A 14,847-nucleotide genomic window follows, 5' to 3' on the forward strand; every position below is an offset into this window, starting at 1 on the left:
CGCCGACCACTGGCGACAACATCGATGTACTGTGGAGACCTCCCGCCCCACGTGTTGAGCAATTCGGCGGTACGTCCACCCGGCCTCCCGCATGCCCACTATACGCCCTCGCTCAAAGTCCGTCAACTGCACATACGGTTCACGTCCATGCTGTCGCGGCATGCTACCAGTGTTAAAGACTGCGATGGAGCTCCGTATGCCACGGCAAACTGGCTGACACTGACGGCGGCGGTGCACAAATGCTGCGCAGCTAGCGCCATTCGACGGCCAACACCGCGGTTCCTGGTGTGTCCGCTGTGCCGTGCGTGTGATCATTGCTTGTACAGCCCTCTCGCAGTGTCCGGAGCAAGTATGGTGGGTCTGACACACCAGTGTCAATGTGTTCTCTTTTCCATTTCCAGGAGTGTAGTTTCATATGGTCGTTCCACTTTCGGTCTCCAGCAACGTCATAGTGCGCGATTATATAATATGATCCTAAATTCTACAACGTATCTACATCAGCAACACAGGTATGTAGTTTCATGCGTCTGTTCGACTACTCATCTTGAAAAACTGTAGCGACCTGCGCTCTCTCATTAGGAAGGCTTTTGTCCTCCAGCGACCTACGGTACACTACAGTTGAACGAGGTGGAAGTTGTTTTGCGTTCTCTATGGAGAATTATACAGTATCTCATCAGATTCGGTGGCGTTTTCTCTGTAGAGCAATTTCAGTAAAATTCCTATCCCATGATCGCTTATTTTAGTATGTTTAATTTCGTCGTTGGTGTGATGATTTAAAGGAGCAACCATAGTACGATTTGCTTTTGTGAAACAGTTTTGGAAAAAGAAGTTTAGTGTTTATCCATTCTTTCTGTTATTCTTCTTCGCAGTGAACACATTGCTTTCATACTGTTACTAATAATGCCGTGTGGCTAGGACCTCCTGTCGGGTAGACCGTTCGCCTGGTGCAAGTCTTTCGAGTTGTCGCCATTTCGGCGACTTGCGTGTCGATGGGGATGAAATGATGGTGTTAAGGACAACACAGCACCCAGTCCCACAGCGGAGAAAATCTCCGACCCAGCCGAGAATCGAATCCGGGTCGTTAGGCATGACATTCCGTCGCGCTGACCACTTAGCTACCAGGGGCGGACATACTATTACTCATTTAACATCACACCAAAATTTCTTAGGATTTTCTATCAGGTCAGTAGATAGGCAACGGACAGGCGCTCAAAAGGACTTGAAATCGCTGATCGTTCTGCTTCATGTTTCCCCTTGCTTCCCTTAATCATTGTAGGTGCATGCTGGAAGTAATTCCTTCAAAAATAGATGATTTTTTAAACAGGTGTTTTACTCCCCCTTCACGTCCAGTCCGAGCAGGTCTTCTTTCAAAATGACTTAGACGTAGAGGCGTTAGACTTTAACTTTATATCTTCACATGAAAAAGAATTCCTTCCACAGGCCAGGGCAGGTCCATCGGTGCCGACCGACCACCGTGTCATCTTTCGTGAATTGCGTCACTGGATGCGACATGAAGGGGTGTGTAGTCAGCACACCACTTTCTGGGCAGTTGTTTTTCGTGACATGGGGCAGCGACTACCCGGTGAAGTAGCTCCTTAGCTGGCAACACGAGACTGACTGCATCCCGTTCCAGTCCTGTCACCAAGGAGAAATCCCTTATAGTACCGGGAATCGAACCCGACTTTTTCGTATTACGGTCAACCGCCCTTAGCACTCAGCTATGGAGGCAGACTCCCTTCATTAGCCGTAAAATTTTTGAATCGTTGTCCTCTTTATTGTTATATGTTATTTTAGTCAACATCTTAAAGATAAAATAAGGAACTAAGAAGAAAAATTCCATACTAAAAGTGTTGCAATACCAGACTGAACACTGCTGCAGACCTTACTTATCTTTGTAGCTCCTGCCATTTTTGTTGTTTTAAGTGCTTTCTCATTCACAAATTGAAGCACTGATCTTCACTTTTTCTACACAACTACCTACTGTCACCAATAATTTAAAACCCCTCGTTTCAGACTTATCGACAATGAGAGAGGAGTCCGGAGACAGGGAGAATCCTTTGGTTGGGAGGACTACTACACGCTCGAAGAGGTAAGTTGCTCTCAAGAGTTAAGTTGCCAGCATCTTAGTCACTTCTACACCGTGTAAGATAATGTTGTCCCGAGCCCGATGCTTGGTTTGAAAACAGCAATAGTTCAATAGACATGATCCTATAGGAGGCGACAAGGTCTTACATTCCCCCATCCCTTTAAAGTGACTCACCCAGCCAGTAACTGTGGAATGTGGACTCCTAAATTGACATTTTTCACTTCTCTTGCTTGATCACTGTTCCTACGCAGTAGCAGAATCTTTGCAATATGTGAATTACGAAGCGTAAAAGAAAAAAGAGCAAAATATCTTTATACAAGTAGCGCAAGCTGTCCTGTAGATTAAGCCAATCGAACAAAGGCACCCCTAAAAAAAAGATCTTATATTTACTTAACATCAAGTATTATAGTATATGCTTGAATTCAACTAATAATAAAGTATCAGACCCTAAGAAAAACGCGCATTTTAGGAAAAAAATTTGGAAGGGTTAAGACACGAACCACTGCTCCAACCAAAAACACTCCACATTACAGTTAAGCTACTCATTACGCTAAATCAACATCACATCTCTTACATCTAATCATATTATGTTACCCCTTGCTGAAAACCTTAATCGTAGATACGTTACTAATTGAAATTTAGTGTGTCGCTGCCTTCAAATAGCCTACTCTCATAATACGCAAGTTACAGTAATTCCTTTGCCACGAATATACTGTTTCTCATTATTTTATTGGAACGAATCGCACAGTTAACAACGGGTTTTCCAATGATTCTCAATTTGCTGGTGCTCAGAAGCGGTATATATACATATAGGCTTGAAATGAATGCCAATATGGCGTCTCACAACTCTGTACTGAAAGGAGGCGGCGTGCTTGTGACGTGGGTGGCGTTGTGGCATCTCATTGGTTATCGCTCAGACGCACGCTCAGGATATCTGACATGCCAGATATTGCTCTGCACGTTGGGAAAGACTCCCGGGCGTGCTATTCCACGCTGTTACGTCAGAAACTCGGCACGCTCAACGCTTAACTTTCGGATGCACGGTCCGTGTGCCGATGACTTAACAAAAAGCAGTTTTTTGTAATTAACAATCCACTTGTGTTAGAAAAATTATGGAACTGAAGAGAATCCTCGTTTTTTTTTTTTTTTTTTTTTTTTTTTTTTTTTTTTTTGCAGTTATAATGATGTGTTCCTTATCCATTTTCCTATGTTATTTTAAACAATATTTTAATTTTGTATTTAAAACTATTGTATTACATTTGACTTCAGGTGTAGGTCACAAATGGGAATGAGTCGTAATATATTCATTTGGTGCAGAGTAGGGGCAGCCAAGATTTCGACTCGCAGGGAATGTCCAGCCGTGAGTGACATAGGCTCTGCCTCGCCACACTTTTCCCCTACCGTCACGCCACACTGTCTGAATGCGAGGAGAGGGAAGTGGGCAAAACTGAGAAAGCCCAAGATGTAAATGGAAGTGCAGTCGCACTACATACGACTTGGTTTTATATATCCCATTTCTCAACAGCACATAACAAAAACAAACAAATTTTCAGTATTATTTAATTATATTTGGAGTGCTGAAGAATTTTTATCTGGTACGAACTGTCGGCATACAGAGAGACGCAGACAGTTTCGTATTGAAGTTTCCACGTAATTGCGACTTATTTAGTTTCATGATCCATAGAAGAGAGCACTAGAAGGGAGGAATGTCGCAGGTTATATGGCCTCCCTAAGGTCCACAAGGAAGGGGTACCTCTTCGTCGATTTTGAGTAGAGTTGGAGCTCTGACATATCGTGTAGCAAAACATCTTGTTACTCTGTTGAGCTCTATGGTGGGTCTGAATGAGCACTACATCAAGAACTCGGCTGATTTCTGAGTCGATTAGGGGAAATGCATTTGAATGACTGTGATATTCTACTAAGTTTTGATGTGGTTCCTCTCTTCACTCGTGTTTCTCTGTCTCATTCGTTACTGTTGATTGAGGTTAGGTTTAGTGCTGAATTAACGAGCCTTTTTCAACATGTGTTAATTTCCACTTGCTTTTTATTCAATAACTAGACGTACGAACAGGCAGTCGGAGTTCCGACGAGAAGCCCATTGTCACCTATTATTGCAATTCGTCTACGAAGGATTTCGAGGAACGTGCCACTGGCTCGGGGGCTTTGAAGCCTGCATGCTTTCTTCAGATATATAGAGTGCGGCGGCGCGGTTCCTTTCAGGGATTAAACCAGCACCTACATGTGAACTCGTCGCAGCAAATTTAATCTTCCTTTGTACTGGTTAAAAAAATCTACGCCAATTAGCATTTTTGTACATAGATAAGAGATTATAAGGGAATCATGGAGTACTTCCACACCATTTATTTTTACTGGCAACAGAACTTCGTGTTTAACAGGTTTTTTAACTTTTCCTCTAACTACAATTATCTGTGCCTCCATCACTGGCATTATTACAAGTTCATTTCTATTTGGAAGTGATTCTAATCATTTTTTATTCACAGCACATAAATAACTGACACTATCTGCTAAACACTGTACTTCTTCGTTATAGACTTGCAGAATAATTTCTGGCTGACTCAACACCTTTCTTTCACTGCTACTGTCAGAACCCTCCTCCAACAAATCATTCACAACCTCCCTTCTATCGAAACCTTCCCTGTTTCCAGAAATTACACAGATTTTTGCAGAATTACCCAGATCACTTTTCTCCCCCATACTAACTATTCTCTCCACTAATGACAGCTCAAAAATTTTTTCGGTGTTTGGCCATTCTCCTTTTTCTGTCTCTCTCTTTCTTTTTTCCACAGTTAGTTGGCTGAACACCATTTTGGTCACCATTTTCCTGCCTCTCCCTTATAGCCTCACAAACGCCGTCATTTATAGACGCTAGTACTTCTTCTACGCTGACATAACTAATCTCCTGTAATTCTGCAGCTTCTGTACTTTCTCCTTCCCCAGAACATGACTCGACTTCAACTTAATTGATAAGACTTTCTCGCAATCAGGTTCTGTCATATTTTCCGCTAATACTTCACCCATTTCGTCTGCAATATAGTGTTATTGTCGTTTACGTCTGTCCAAAACTCCACTAAACCTCTGTTAAATGTACAGATTTTTATGTAGCTCGTTTCGTCTGTTGTTACTACCTTCTTCCGCTCCTCACTTATAATCTCTGTCTGTTTAGTTCTAAGACGTACAAAGCGGCTTCAAATTCCTACTTCTCGTCTTGTAAACGCAAGCCCTTTCACAGACGGCATTTACTTTAACGGATTTTGGGATCCTGTACCATTTCTTACGTTTGCCATATTTGCTGTCGCCTTGGCACAAAGCCGTCCTCTCGCATCGCAGAATACAATCGATAATAATGCACCTTCTCCCATTTATTTCGCCTATCATTTGCTGGATAGCGCCATCTCCCGGCACCTCTGCTCCCGCTGTTTCCACGGTACACACTAATTCCGTTAAAGTTTACATTTGTCACCCACTTTAACGCACACTTCCTTACGCTTTCCTTCCTGAGATTAAACTTTTCCCCAGCCCAGAAGCCATTTAGCAACTCCATTTGTTTCTGCTTGCCCCAATACTCTTTAAAACTCCCTCTTTAAATTTATCTAGAGTATTGTACTGTTCAGTAACGATAATACCCCAAATTCTAGACTCTCCCAAGAATTTGGACATAATGAACCCTATTTTTTGTGTCTGACCACAAACTAGGTAGAGCACCTTCAAAGTCATTCCAGAATTATTTTGGATGCACGTTTCCTGTTGTATCAAAACGTAAAAACTGCCTTTTAGCAACATGATATTTCAGACGATTCTGCTACAAAACTACACCCACTACTGTTAGTCCCATGTCTGGGGTTAGTTTCAACATGGCATAATCTACTGCTATCCTCATGCAACTTATTTTCAACCTCTTCTACGTGGTTAGTTAGCTGAACACTTTCTTCAGACACACCCACTAGGCTAAACACACGTTTTACTTATTCATACATTTGGCATATTCACAACTGATTTTACTGTCTAACAATTTGTGAACATTTACACATATAGACTCTACCGCCGCTATTTTGACCTCTACTTTCAGCACACTTTCCTTTATAAAATCTACCATTTGTTTGTTTCCAACAGCAATTTTTTTCAAGGCATCTGTTAATTCACTTTTTACAGTTTTAGTGGACTGTTGGCAGTTATTCTCAACTTGAAAAATTTTGCCATCCACTTTACTTTCTAACAACTTCAAATCATTTTTGCACATTTCTTTTAAAACCGCAGTTGGCTTTTCAATTTTTTCGTTAAAATCACTCGTTTGCTTTCAGATTTTTCATCAAGTTTACTGATTTTCTGACCGGTTGTGCCCATCTTTTATAGAACCCATAAATGTTTTAAACAATTCTTGCAAAGTTCCAGGTTCTATTTTCTGCATTTCCTGTTTACCATGTTCCGCCGGCACTATACCAAATCTGGTATTCACATTTGACACATTTGTTTCAGTAAAACTACCCACACTGTCATCACACAATTGGTTGTTACCGATTTCATGCCTAATATAACTTTCAGTATTTACATTAACTGACATACTTGAAGCAGACTCTGCTCCAATGTCCGTAAATAACAGAGAAACATCGTCAAAAACCTCAAAACGGCTCTGAGCACTATGGGACTTAACATCTGAGGTCATCAGTCCCCTAGAACTTAGAACTACTTAAACTTAACCAACCTAAGAACATCACACACATCCATGCCCGAGGCAGGACTCGAACCTGCGACCGTGGTGGTCGCGCGGTTCCAGACTGAAGCGCCTAGAACTGCTTGGCCACTCCGGCCGGCTCAAAAACCTCCTCGTTTACTTTAACATCTACTCCTTCTGTCTGTTGTTTTTTTCTTTATTGTCATTTGTTCACCTTATACAAAGGCGGGCTAGCAGCGGATACATCTACTCTGCTCATCAGCCACAAGCATTACAATAATAGAGAAAAAGGAGACAGAAACGTAGCAATTCTCTGGTTAAAAAACAGGAGATACAATAAATAAAAAACATGAAGCCGTTCACACTCGACGAAAACACACGAAAAACTGTCGGCACTGCACACTAACACTGATGAATAAGACGGAATGAGTGAACGAGGAGCGTGGCGGCGAAAAACACTAAATCATAATCACGACGGCACAGACACTAAACTGATGGCGATGATCTCCGGCCCGCGAATGTCCACTTAGCGTGTGCGAGTCCGGGGCCCTCCCAGGAGGGGAGGAAGGTGGTGCGGGTGGGAGAGGGGAGAGCAGGGGGGATGGGGGGAGGAATCAAGGGAGGAGGGGTTAGGGGAAGCCCGGCGGAGGAAGGGGGGAGGAAGGGAGGATGGAGGGAAAGGAGAGAGAAGGGAGAGAGGGTGCCCTAAGGAAAGGACACAGGAAGTGTAAGGGGATGATCAAAATTGATAGCAGGGGTAGATGGAGGGGAGGAGGGAATCATCAGGGAGGGGGAGCTCGCGGAAGCCACCTCGGGAGAGGGTAAGGAGGATGGAGAGATGGAGAGCAGGTGGGGCGTGGAAATAGAGGCGCGGCAACAGGTGGGGGTGGTAGAGGATGTGAGAGACAAGCGGGTGAGGGGGATCTAGTTTACGGGAGGTGTATAGGATCTGTATCCGTTCGAGGAAGAGGAGGAAGTGGGGGAACAGAATAAGATCGTACAGGATCTATATGGGGGAGGGGAGACGGATACGATAGGGGAGGCGGAGAGCATGGCGTTCAAGGATTTGAAGGGATTTGGAAACGGTAGGAGGGGCGGAGATCAGGCAGGATGGGCATAGCAGAGGATAGGGCGGATGAGGGATTTGTAGGTGTGGAGGATGGTGGAGGGATCCTGACACCATGTACAGCCAGAAACGAGCTTGAGGAGATGGAGCCAGGAGCGTGCCTTGGCTTGGATTGTCCGGAGGTGGGGGGGTCCAGCAGAGGTGATGGTTGCGGGTTACGCCAAGGTACAGGGCTATTACAAATGATTGAACCGATTTCATAAATTCACTGTAGCTCCATTCATTGACATATGGTCACGACACACTACAGATTCGTAGAAAAACTCATAACGTTTTGTTCGGCTGAAGCCACACTTCAGGTTTCTGCCGCCAGAGCGCTCGAGAGCGCAGTGAGACAAAATGGCGACAGGAGCCGAGAAAGCGTATGTCGTGCTTGAAATGGACTCACATCAGACAGCCATAACAGTGCAACGACACTTCAGGACGAAGTTCAACAAAGATCCACCAACTGCTAATTCCATTCGGCGATGGTATGCGCAGTTTAAAGCTTTTGGATGCCTCTGTAAGGGGAAATCAACAGGTCGGCCTGCAGTGAGCGAAGAAACGGTTGAACACGTGCGGGCAAGTTTCACGCGTAGCCCGCGGAAGTCGACGAATAAAGCATGCAGGGAGCTAAACATACCACAGACGACGGTTTGGAAAATCTTACGGAAAAGGCTAAAGCAGAAGCATTACCGTTTACAATTGCTACAAGCCCCGACACCCGATGACAAAGTCAAACGCTTCGAATTTTCGGCGCGGTTGCAACAGCTCATGGAAGAGGATGCGTTCAGTGCGAAACTTGTTTTCAGTGATGAAGCAACATTTTTTCTTAATGGTGAAGTGAACAGACACAATGTGCGAATCTGGGCGGTAGAGAATCCTCACGCATTCGTGCAGCAAATTCGCAATTCACCAAAAGTTAACGTGTTTTGTGCAATCTCACGGTTTAAAGTTTATGGACCCTTTTTCTTCTGCGAAAAAAACGTTACAGGACACGTGTATCTGGACATGCTGGAAAATTGGCTCATGCCACAACTGGAGACCGACAGCACCGACTTCATCTTTCAACAGGATGGTGCTCCACCGCACTTCCATCATGATGTTTAGCATTTATTGAACAGGAGATTGGAAAACCGATGGATCGGTCGTGGTGGAGATCATGATCAGCAATTCATGTCATGGCCTCCACGCTCTCCCAACTTAACCCCATGCGATATCTTTCTGAGCGGTTATGTGAAAGATTCAGTGTTTAAACCTCCTCTACCAAGAAACGTGCCAGAACTGCGAGCTCGCATCGAACTTGATTATCGGGTTGATGTCTGCCGAATCACTAAAGGGGCACATATCGAACATTTGTGAATGCCTAAAAAAACTTTTTGAGCTTTTGTATGTGTATGCAAAGCATTGTGAAAATATCTCAAATAATAAAGTTATTGTAGAGCTGTGAAATCGCTTCAATTATTTGTAATAACCCTGTACTTCGGTACTTAAGGGTGGGGGTGAGGGCGATAGGACGGCCATAGATGATGATATAGAAATCGAGGAGGCAGAAGGAAGGGGTGGTTTTGTCTACAATGATCGCCTGGGTTTTGGAAGGATTGACTTTAAGCGACCACTGGTTGCACCAAGTGGTGAACCAGTCAAAATGGGATTGGAGAATGTGTTGGGATTGCCGCAGGGTGGGGGCAAGGGCAAGGAAGGCAGTGTCATCGGCGTACTGGAGAAGGTGGGTAGGGGGTGAAGGCGGCGGCATGTCCACCATATACAAAAGGTACAGAAGAGGGGAGAGGACGGAACCTTGGGGCACACCAGCGGAGGGGAAAAAGGTGTAGGAATCCGTGTTATGGATGGTGACGTAGGAAGGACGTTGGGAGCCGATCAGACGGACGTAGTTAATAGGAAGGGCGAAGGTTTGGAGCTTGAGGAAGAGACTGTAATGCCACACACGGTCAAAGGTTCGTTCAAGGTCAAGGGATAGGAAAATAGCGGAGCGACAGGAATTAAGCTGTTCGGAGAGGAGATGAGTGAGGTGAAGCAGAAGGTCATCGGAAGAGAAGGACAGCCGAAAGCTACACTGGGTAACGGGAAGGAGGTGCTGGCGGAGATGCTGGAGGATGCGTCGGGTTAGGATGGATTCCAGGACCTTGCTGAAGACCGAAGTAAGGCAGATGGGATGGTAGGAGGAGACAGCGGACAGTGGTTTACCGGGTTTAAGGAACATCAGGATATGGGAGGTTTTCCACAGGTTGGGGTAGTAGCCTGTGGACAGGACTACATTATAGAGCCTGGCCAGGGTGAGAGGAAAGAGGCAGAAGCTTCACGAAGGTGGCGATAGGTACACGATCGTGACCAGGAGCAGTGATGCGTTTCGTGCGGAGTGTAGCGATGAGATCCTATGTAGTGATAGGGGTACTGAGTTCAGTGTGTGCAATGTTGTCCAAGTACTGGAAACCAGGTGCGAGGGGAGGGACAGAGGTGTTAGTTCGATCGTGGACATCCGGGAAGAGGGAGTAATTGAACTGGGGATCGTTGGGGATGGTAAAGACATCGGAGAGGTAGGAGCAAAAGTGAGTGGTCTTACTATTGTTGTCAGGGAAGGGTTGATTATCAATGAGGAGAGGATAGTACGGGGGGGGGGGGTTAGATCTGGTAAGGTGGCGGAAGGCTGACCAGAACTTGGACGAGTTTATAGGAAGTGTAGCATTTAAACAGGTGCATGTCTGTCGCCAGTCCCGGCGTTTCCTAGCCGCAAGCAAGTTTCGGATGTGTCGCTGAAGTTGCCGGTGGCGTCGTAGTGTGTCCGGGTCACATGTGTGGAGGAAGGCACGGTAGAGATGGCGGGATTCATGGTAGAGGACGGCCTGTGGGGGTAAGGTAGGACGGTGGGGGAGGATGGCGACAGAAGGGACGTGGGCCTCCACGGCCTCAGACAAGGTCTGCTGGAGAAAGGAGGCGGAATGGGTAACATCATCAGGGTGGCGGTAGGTGAAGGGGTGGCCATCGACTTGGGTAGATAGGGTATCCCGGTAGGCATTCCAGTCGGCATGAGAATAATCATGGAAGTACTTCGGGGGAGGTTCATTATGAAGGTCGGGGCAGGGGCGAGGACCATCTGAAACGGTGAGGAGGACAGGGAGATGGTCACTACCAATGGCGTCCAGGACATCCACAGCTCTGCGGCCAAGGAGGCTAGGGGAGGAGAGGATGACATCAGGAGTGGAGTTGGATTCAGGGCGGGTGTGCTGGGCAATGGGGACGCGGTCGCCTTGGAGGGAGGAACTGATGCCACCGCCGTAACTGGGTGGCGGAATGACTATGGATGTTGAGGCCGGCGGCGATCATGTAGGAGGAGAAGGTACGGTCAATGTGGGAGAGGAAGTCAAAAGGAATAGAGGCGTTAGGGCAGACATAGATGGTGGCGCAGGAGATGGTAAGGCCAGGGAAGAAGGGACTAAGGATCAGGTGTTCGGTGGGGTCGAGAAGGAGAGTTTGGAGCCGAACTGGGATCTGGCAGTGGTGACCAATGGCAACTCCGCCACGCACTATCGGGATTATCAGAGTGGTGAAGGAGGTAGGGCGAGTTGTGTATGGTGTGGTGGGGCTCAAGAAAGGTTTCATTGAGGAGGAAGGCATCCACACAGTGGGTGGTGAGGGTGTGCATGAAGAGGTTCTTGTTGGCGGGAGGGGAACGGATGTTGTTGAACAGGATACGGTGCTGTTGCGCCATGACAGGGATTTATACAAGGGTGTCGAGACAGGAGAAAGTAAAATGGGCCTGGTTGTGGGAGTAGGTGGCATATATTTTGAGGTGGAAGATGGAACAGGTGGCGAAGGATATCTGCTGGAGGGTGTGAGGGCACTGGAAAGAGTGAATATTTTAGAGAATGATGGTGAGGAACCTGATGAAGTCCTCAAGGGGGGGGGGACGAAGGAAATGGCCAGGAGGGGTGGGGGCGTCCAGAGGGCAGACAGTAACGGTGAGTTCAGGAGTGGAGGGAGGGGGTCGGGCCTTACATTTTTGGGAGTACGTGGGTTCAAATGGTTCAAATGGCTCTGAGCACTATGGGACTTAACATCTGAGGTCATCAGTCCCCTAGAACTTAGAACTACTTAAACCTAACTTACCTAAGGACATCACACTCATCCATGCCTCAGGCAGGAATCGAACCTGCGACGTAGCGGTCATGCAGTTCCAGACTGAAGCGCCTAGAACCACTCGGCCACACAGGCCGGCTGGAGTACGTGGGATGTGGGAGATTACAGGTGTTACAGGAGAGAGGGGACTGGAGGTTGGGGCACTGCCAGAGGAAATGCACTTGCTTACAGTGTGGTCAGATGGGGGCCTCACGGCAGTCACATGTTGTATGCGCATTATAGTGCATACACCTCTGGCAGCGGAGGGATTGAGGAGGGGAACAGGAGGGGTCGACTTTGTAGTGTTGGTTGAAGAGGAGGGCACCCTCCTTCAAGAGACGGTCAATGGAGGAGGTGTGTTCCGATAAAACCTGCATAAGGCGGGTGAGGCCAGCTGAGTTGAAAATGCAGTGGACTGCCCGTACTTCCAACGAGAGATGCGCCTTGAGCTCCGCCAACACCTCCTCCTCCGTGATCGTCGGACTAAGCCGAGTGATCACGGCGGTTAGGGTCGGCGGGCGATGGGGGGGTTGGGTTGGCAGGAGGGAGACGGGGAAGGTGCAGGGGCGAGTAAGGCATTGGGGCCAAAGTGGGTGACAGGGATGCGGGAAAGGATGTCAGTGTGAAGGGTAGGGCTGGGGGAGGAGATGAGGATGGAGTCACTGCGAGGAGTGAGGAGGGAGAAGGGGCCACCGGGAAAGTGTTGGTGGAAGAAGAGAGTGAGGTTCTGGGCCTCGAGGAGGGAGGGATCAGGACAGGAGAGGATTTCTCTGTAGGAGGAGGGGGAGGAGAAGTAGGGAGCAGGGACAGGTGGGGAGACATCAATGGCATCGTGGGGGGGGGGGGAAGGAGGATGGGGCTGGGTCTTTTTAGGAGCAGAGGAGGCAGGGTTGCCACTGAGGCGTTTGATGGCGACAGAAGGGTGAGAGGATGTGTGGGGGACAGGGGCAATGGGAAGATAGCGGGAAGTGGCGGGTTCCGGCGTGGACGCTGGAGCCGGCGCTGGAGATGGCGATGGTGAAGGCGATGGCGATGATGAGGCTGATGACGATGGTGAAGGAGAGAGTGGAGCGTGGGCCGTGGCCCTCTGAGCCACTACTCTAGCAGGGGCCACAGAAGCGGAAGGAGCAGAGGGAGGGAGGGAAGGGGTCAGAGGAGGAGGCACGGGAGGAAGGAGCTGGGGAAGGGGCGACAAAAAGTGAAGGAGAAGGGATAGTGAGGAGCGGGAGGATGGAATGAGGGAGAGGGGGAGATTGGGCACACCATGTGATGGTGGTGGTGGCTGTGGATGGGGACGTGTAGACTATGGCGGTAGTGGTGGCAGTGGTAGTGGTGGTGGTGGGAGTCGACATGATGAGAGGGAAATAAGGCACAGGACCCTCGTTGTTATTGTACCGTTTAACATCTTCTTCTTTCTTGTTAGTCTCTCCGGCGACTCGAAACGGGTTCCGTTAAAAATTCCGCGTGTACCCATTTACTAAATTTTTCATTATCGTTCACATTACGGTCTTTCACAAAATTTCTCTCAACCACGGATTCAGTGTACTACAGCTTTTTAACTGTTTTCCCAGCACACATTCACGATGTGTGGCGGCGCGGTTCCTTTCTGGGATTAAACCAGCACATATCTGTGAACTGTTGCCGCAGATCGCCGGGAGGAAAACCGAGCAGAAACCTACCAGGCTGCATACAACGTAACTATACTAAAAATCGGGAAAAAGTCTTAATTTTGAATGAAAGGTGAAAATACTGGCAAAACTTCGGTATATTCTGAAGTCGAGAATTACACGTTCAGTGCCAAGCCCGTGCTAATCCTAACACAGTCATGCACAAACCCTTTCATTCACGTTAGCATGTTTATGATAACGCATTTCCCAAAATCTGAACAGCTACTAAACACGGATTGTTCTTAAATGAAAATGCTCTCCACACTGTTAAGTTTATCGGTGTCTGATGCACTCAGGTTTTTGGTCACCGATGTGCTCAGTATGCCACGTAGAATTGCTATACTTTCTCATACACTAAAACTGGCAAACTATAACGTCCTTCGGAGCTCATACTACACACGACCGTACCATTGGAAGGCTGGGCTCCGACTACTTTAGACTGCTGTAAGCATTCTCTATTTCCAACAGAAAAGGCGCGTGAAGAATACCCCGTTCTGATTGGTCAGTTTTCTTTAAGGCCAATACAAAAATATTACTCTCCCGCGCTAGTCAGCGCTTTTCATGACTAACCAATCAACAAATAACACACTTTCGAATTTTACTTTTTCCCGAAATAAATATTTAACATCTGATATTTTATTTATACTCTACGTTATTACCTATTATTATTTGCACTCGAATTAGCTTTCCTTTTACCATAAATTTATTTAACATATTGTGATACAAAATTTCCCGTCATCTGCATTCACATTGTCTCAAAAATTTCTCACGCCAGATCATACAGCGTTTGTCAGTATAACAATGAGCTACATATTTACTTTAGACCACGTTCACGCATCATTCACACTACTAAAAACTTACACTACGTGATCAAAATTATCCGGACACCTGGCTGTTAAATACTTATAAGTTCGTGGCGCCCTCCATCGATAACGCTGGAAATCAATATGGTGTTGGCCCACCCTTAGCCTTGATGACAGCTTCCACTCTCGCAGGCATAAGTTCAGTGAGGTGCTGGAAGGTTTCTTTGGGAATGGCAGCCTATTCTTCACGGAGTGCTGCCCTGAGGAGAGGTATCGATGTCGGTCGGTGAGGCTTGGCACGAAGTCGGTATTCCAAAACATCCCAAAGGTATTTTATAGGATTCAGGTGAGGACTCTGT

At 46.9% G+C, this 14,847-nt stretch overlaps 1 protein-coding gene across 1 annotated transcript in view; it reads left to right on the top strand.

The window, feature by feature from the left end:
- The window catches only part of LOC126251773 (zinc carboxypeptidase-like), a 173,587-nt gene that overhangs the window by 46,071 nt on the left and 112,669 nt on the right, over positions 1-14,847 (top strand). The window contains exon 4 of the mRNA XM_049952396.1: positions 2,014-2,089. Coding sequence (XP_049808353.1) covers positions 2,014-2,089 — 76 coding nt within the window. The remainder of the gene's footprint in view (positions 1-2,013; positions 2,090-14,847) is intronic.

The sequence above is a fragment of the Schistocerca nitens genome, chromosome 4 (genome assembly GCF_023898315.1).
Source record: "Schistocerca nitens isolate TAMUIC-IGC-003100 chromosome 4, iqSchNite1.1, whole genome shotgun sequence".
Classification (NCBI taxonomy): Eukaryota; Metazoa; Arthropoda; class Insecta; order Orthoptera; family Acrididae; genus Schistocerca; species Schistocerca nitens.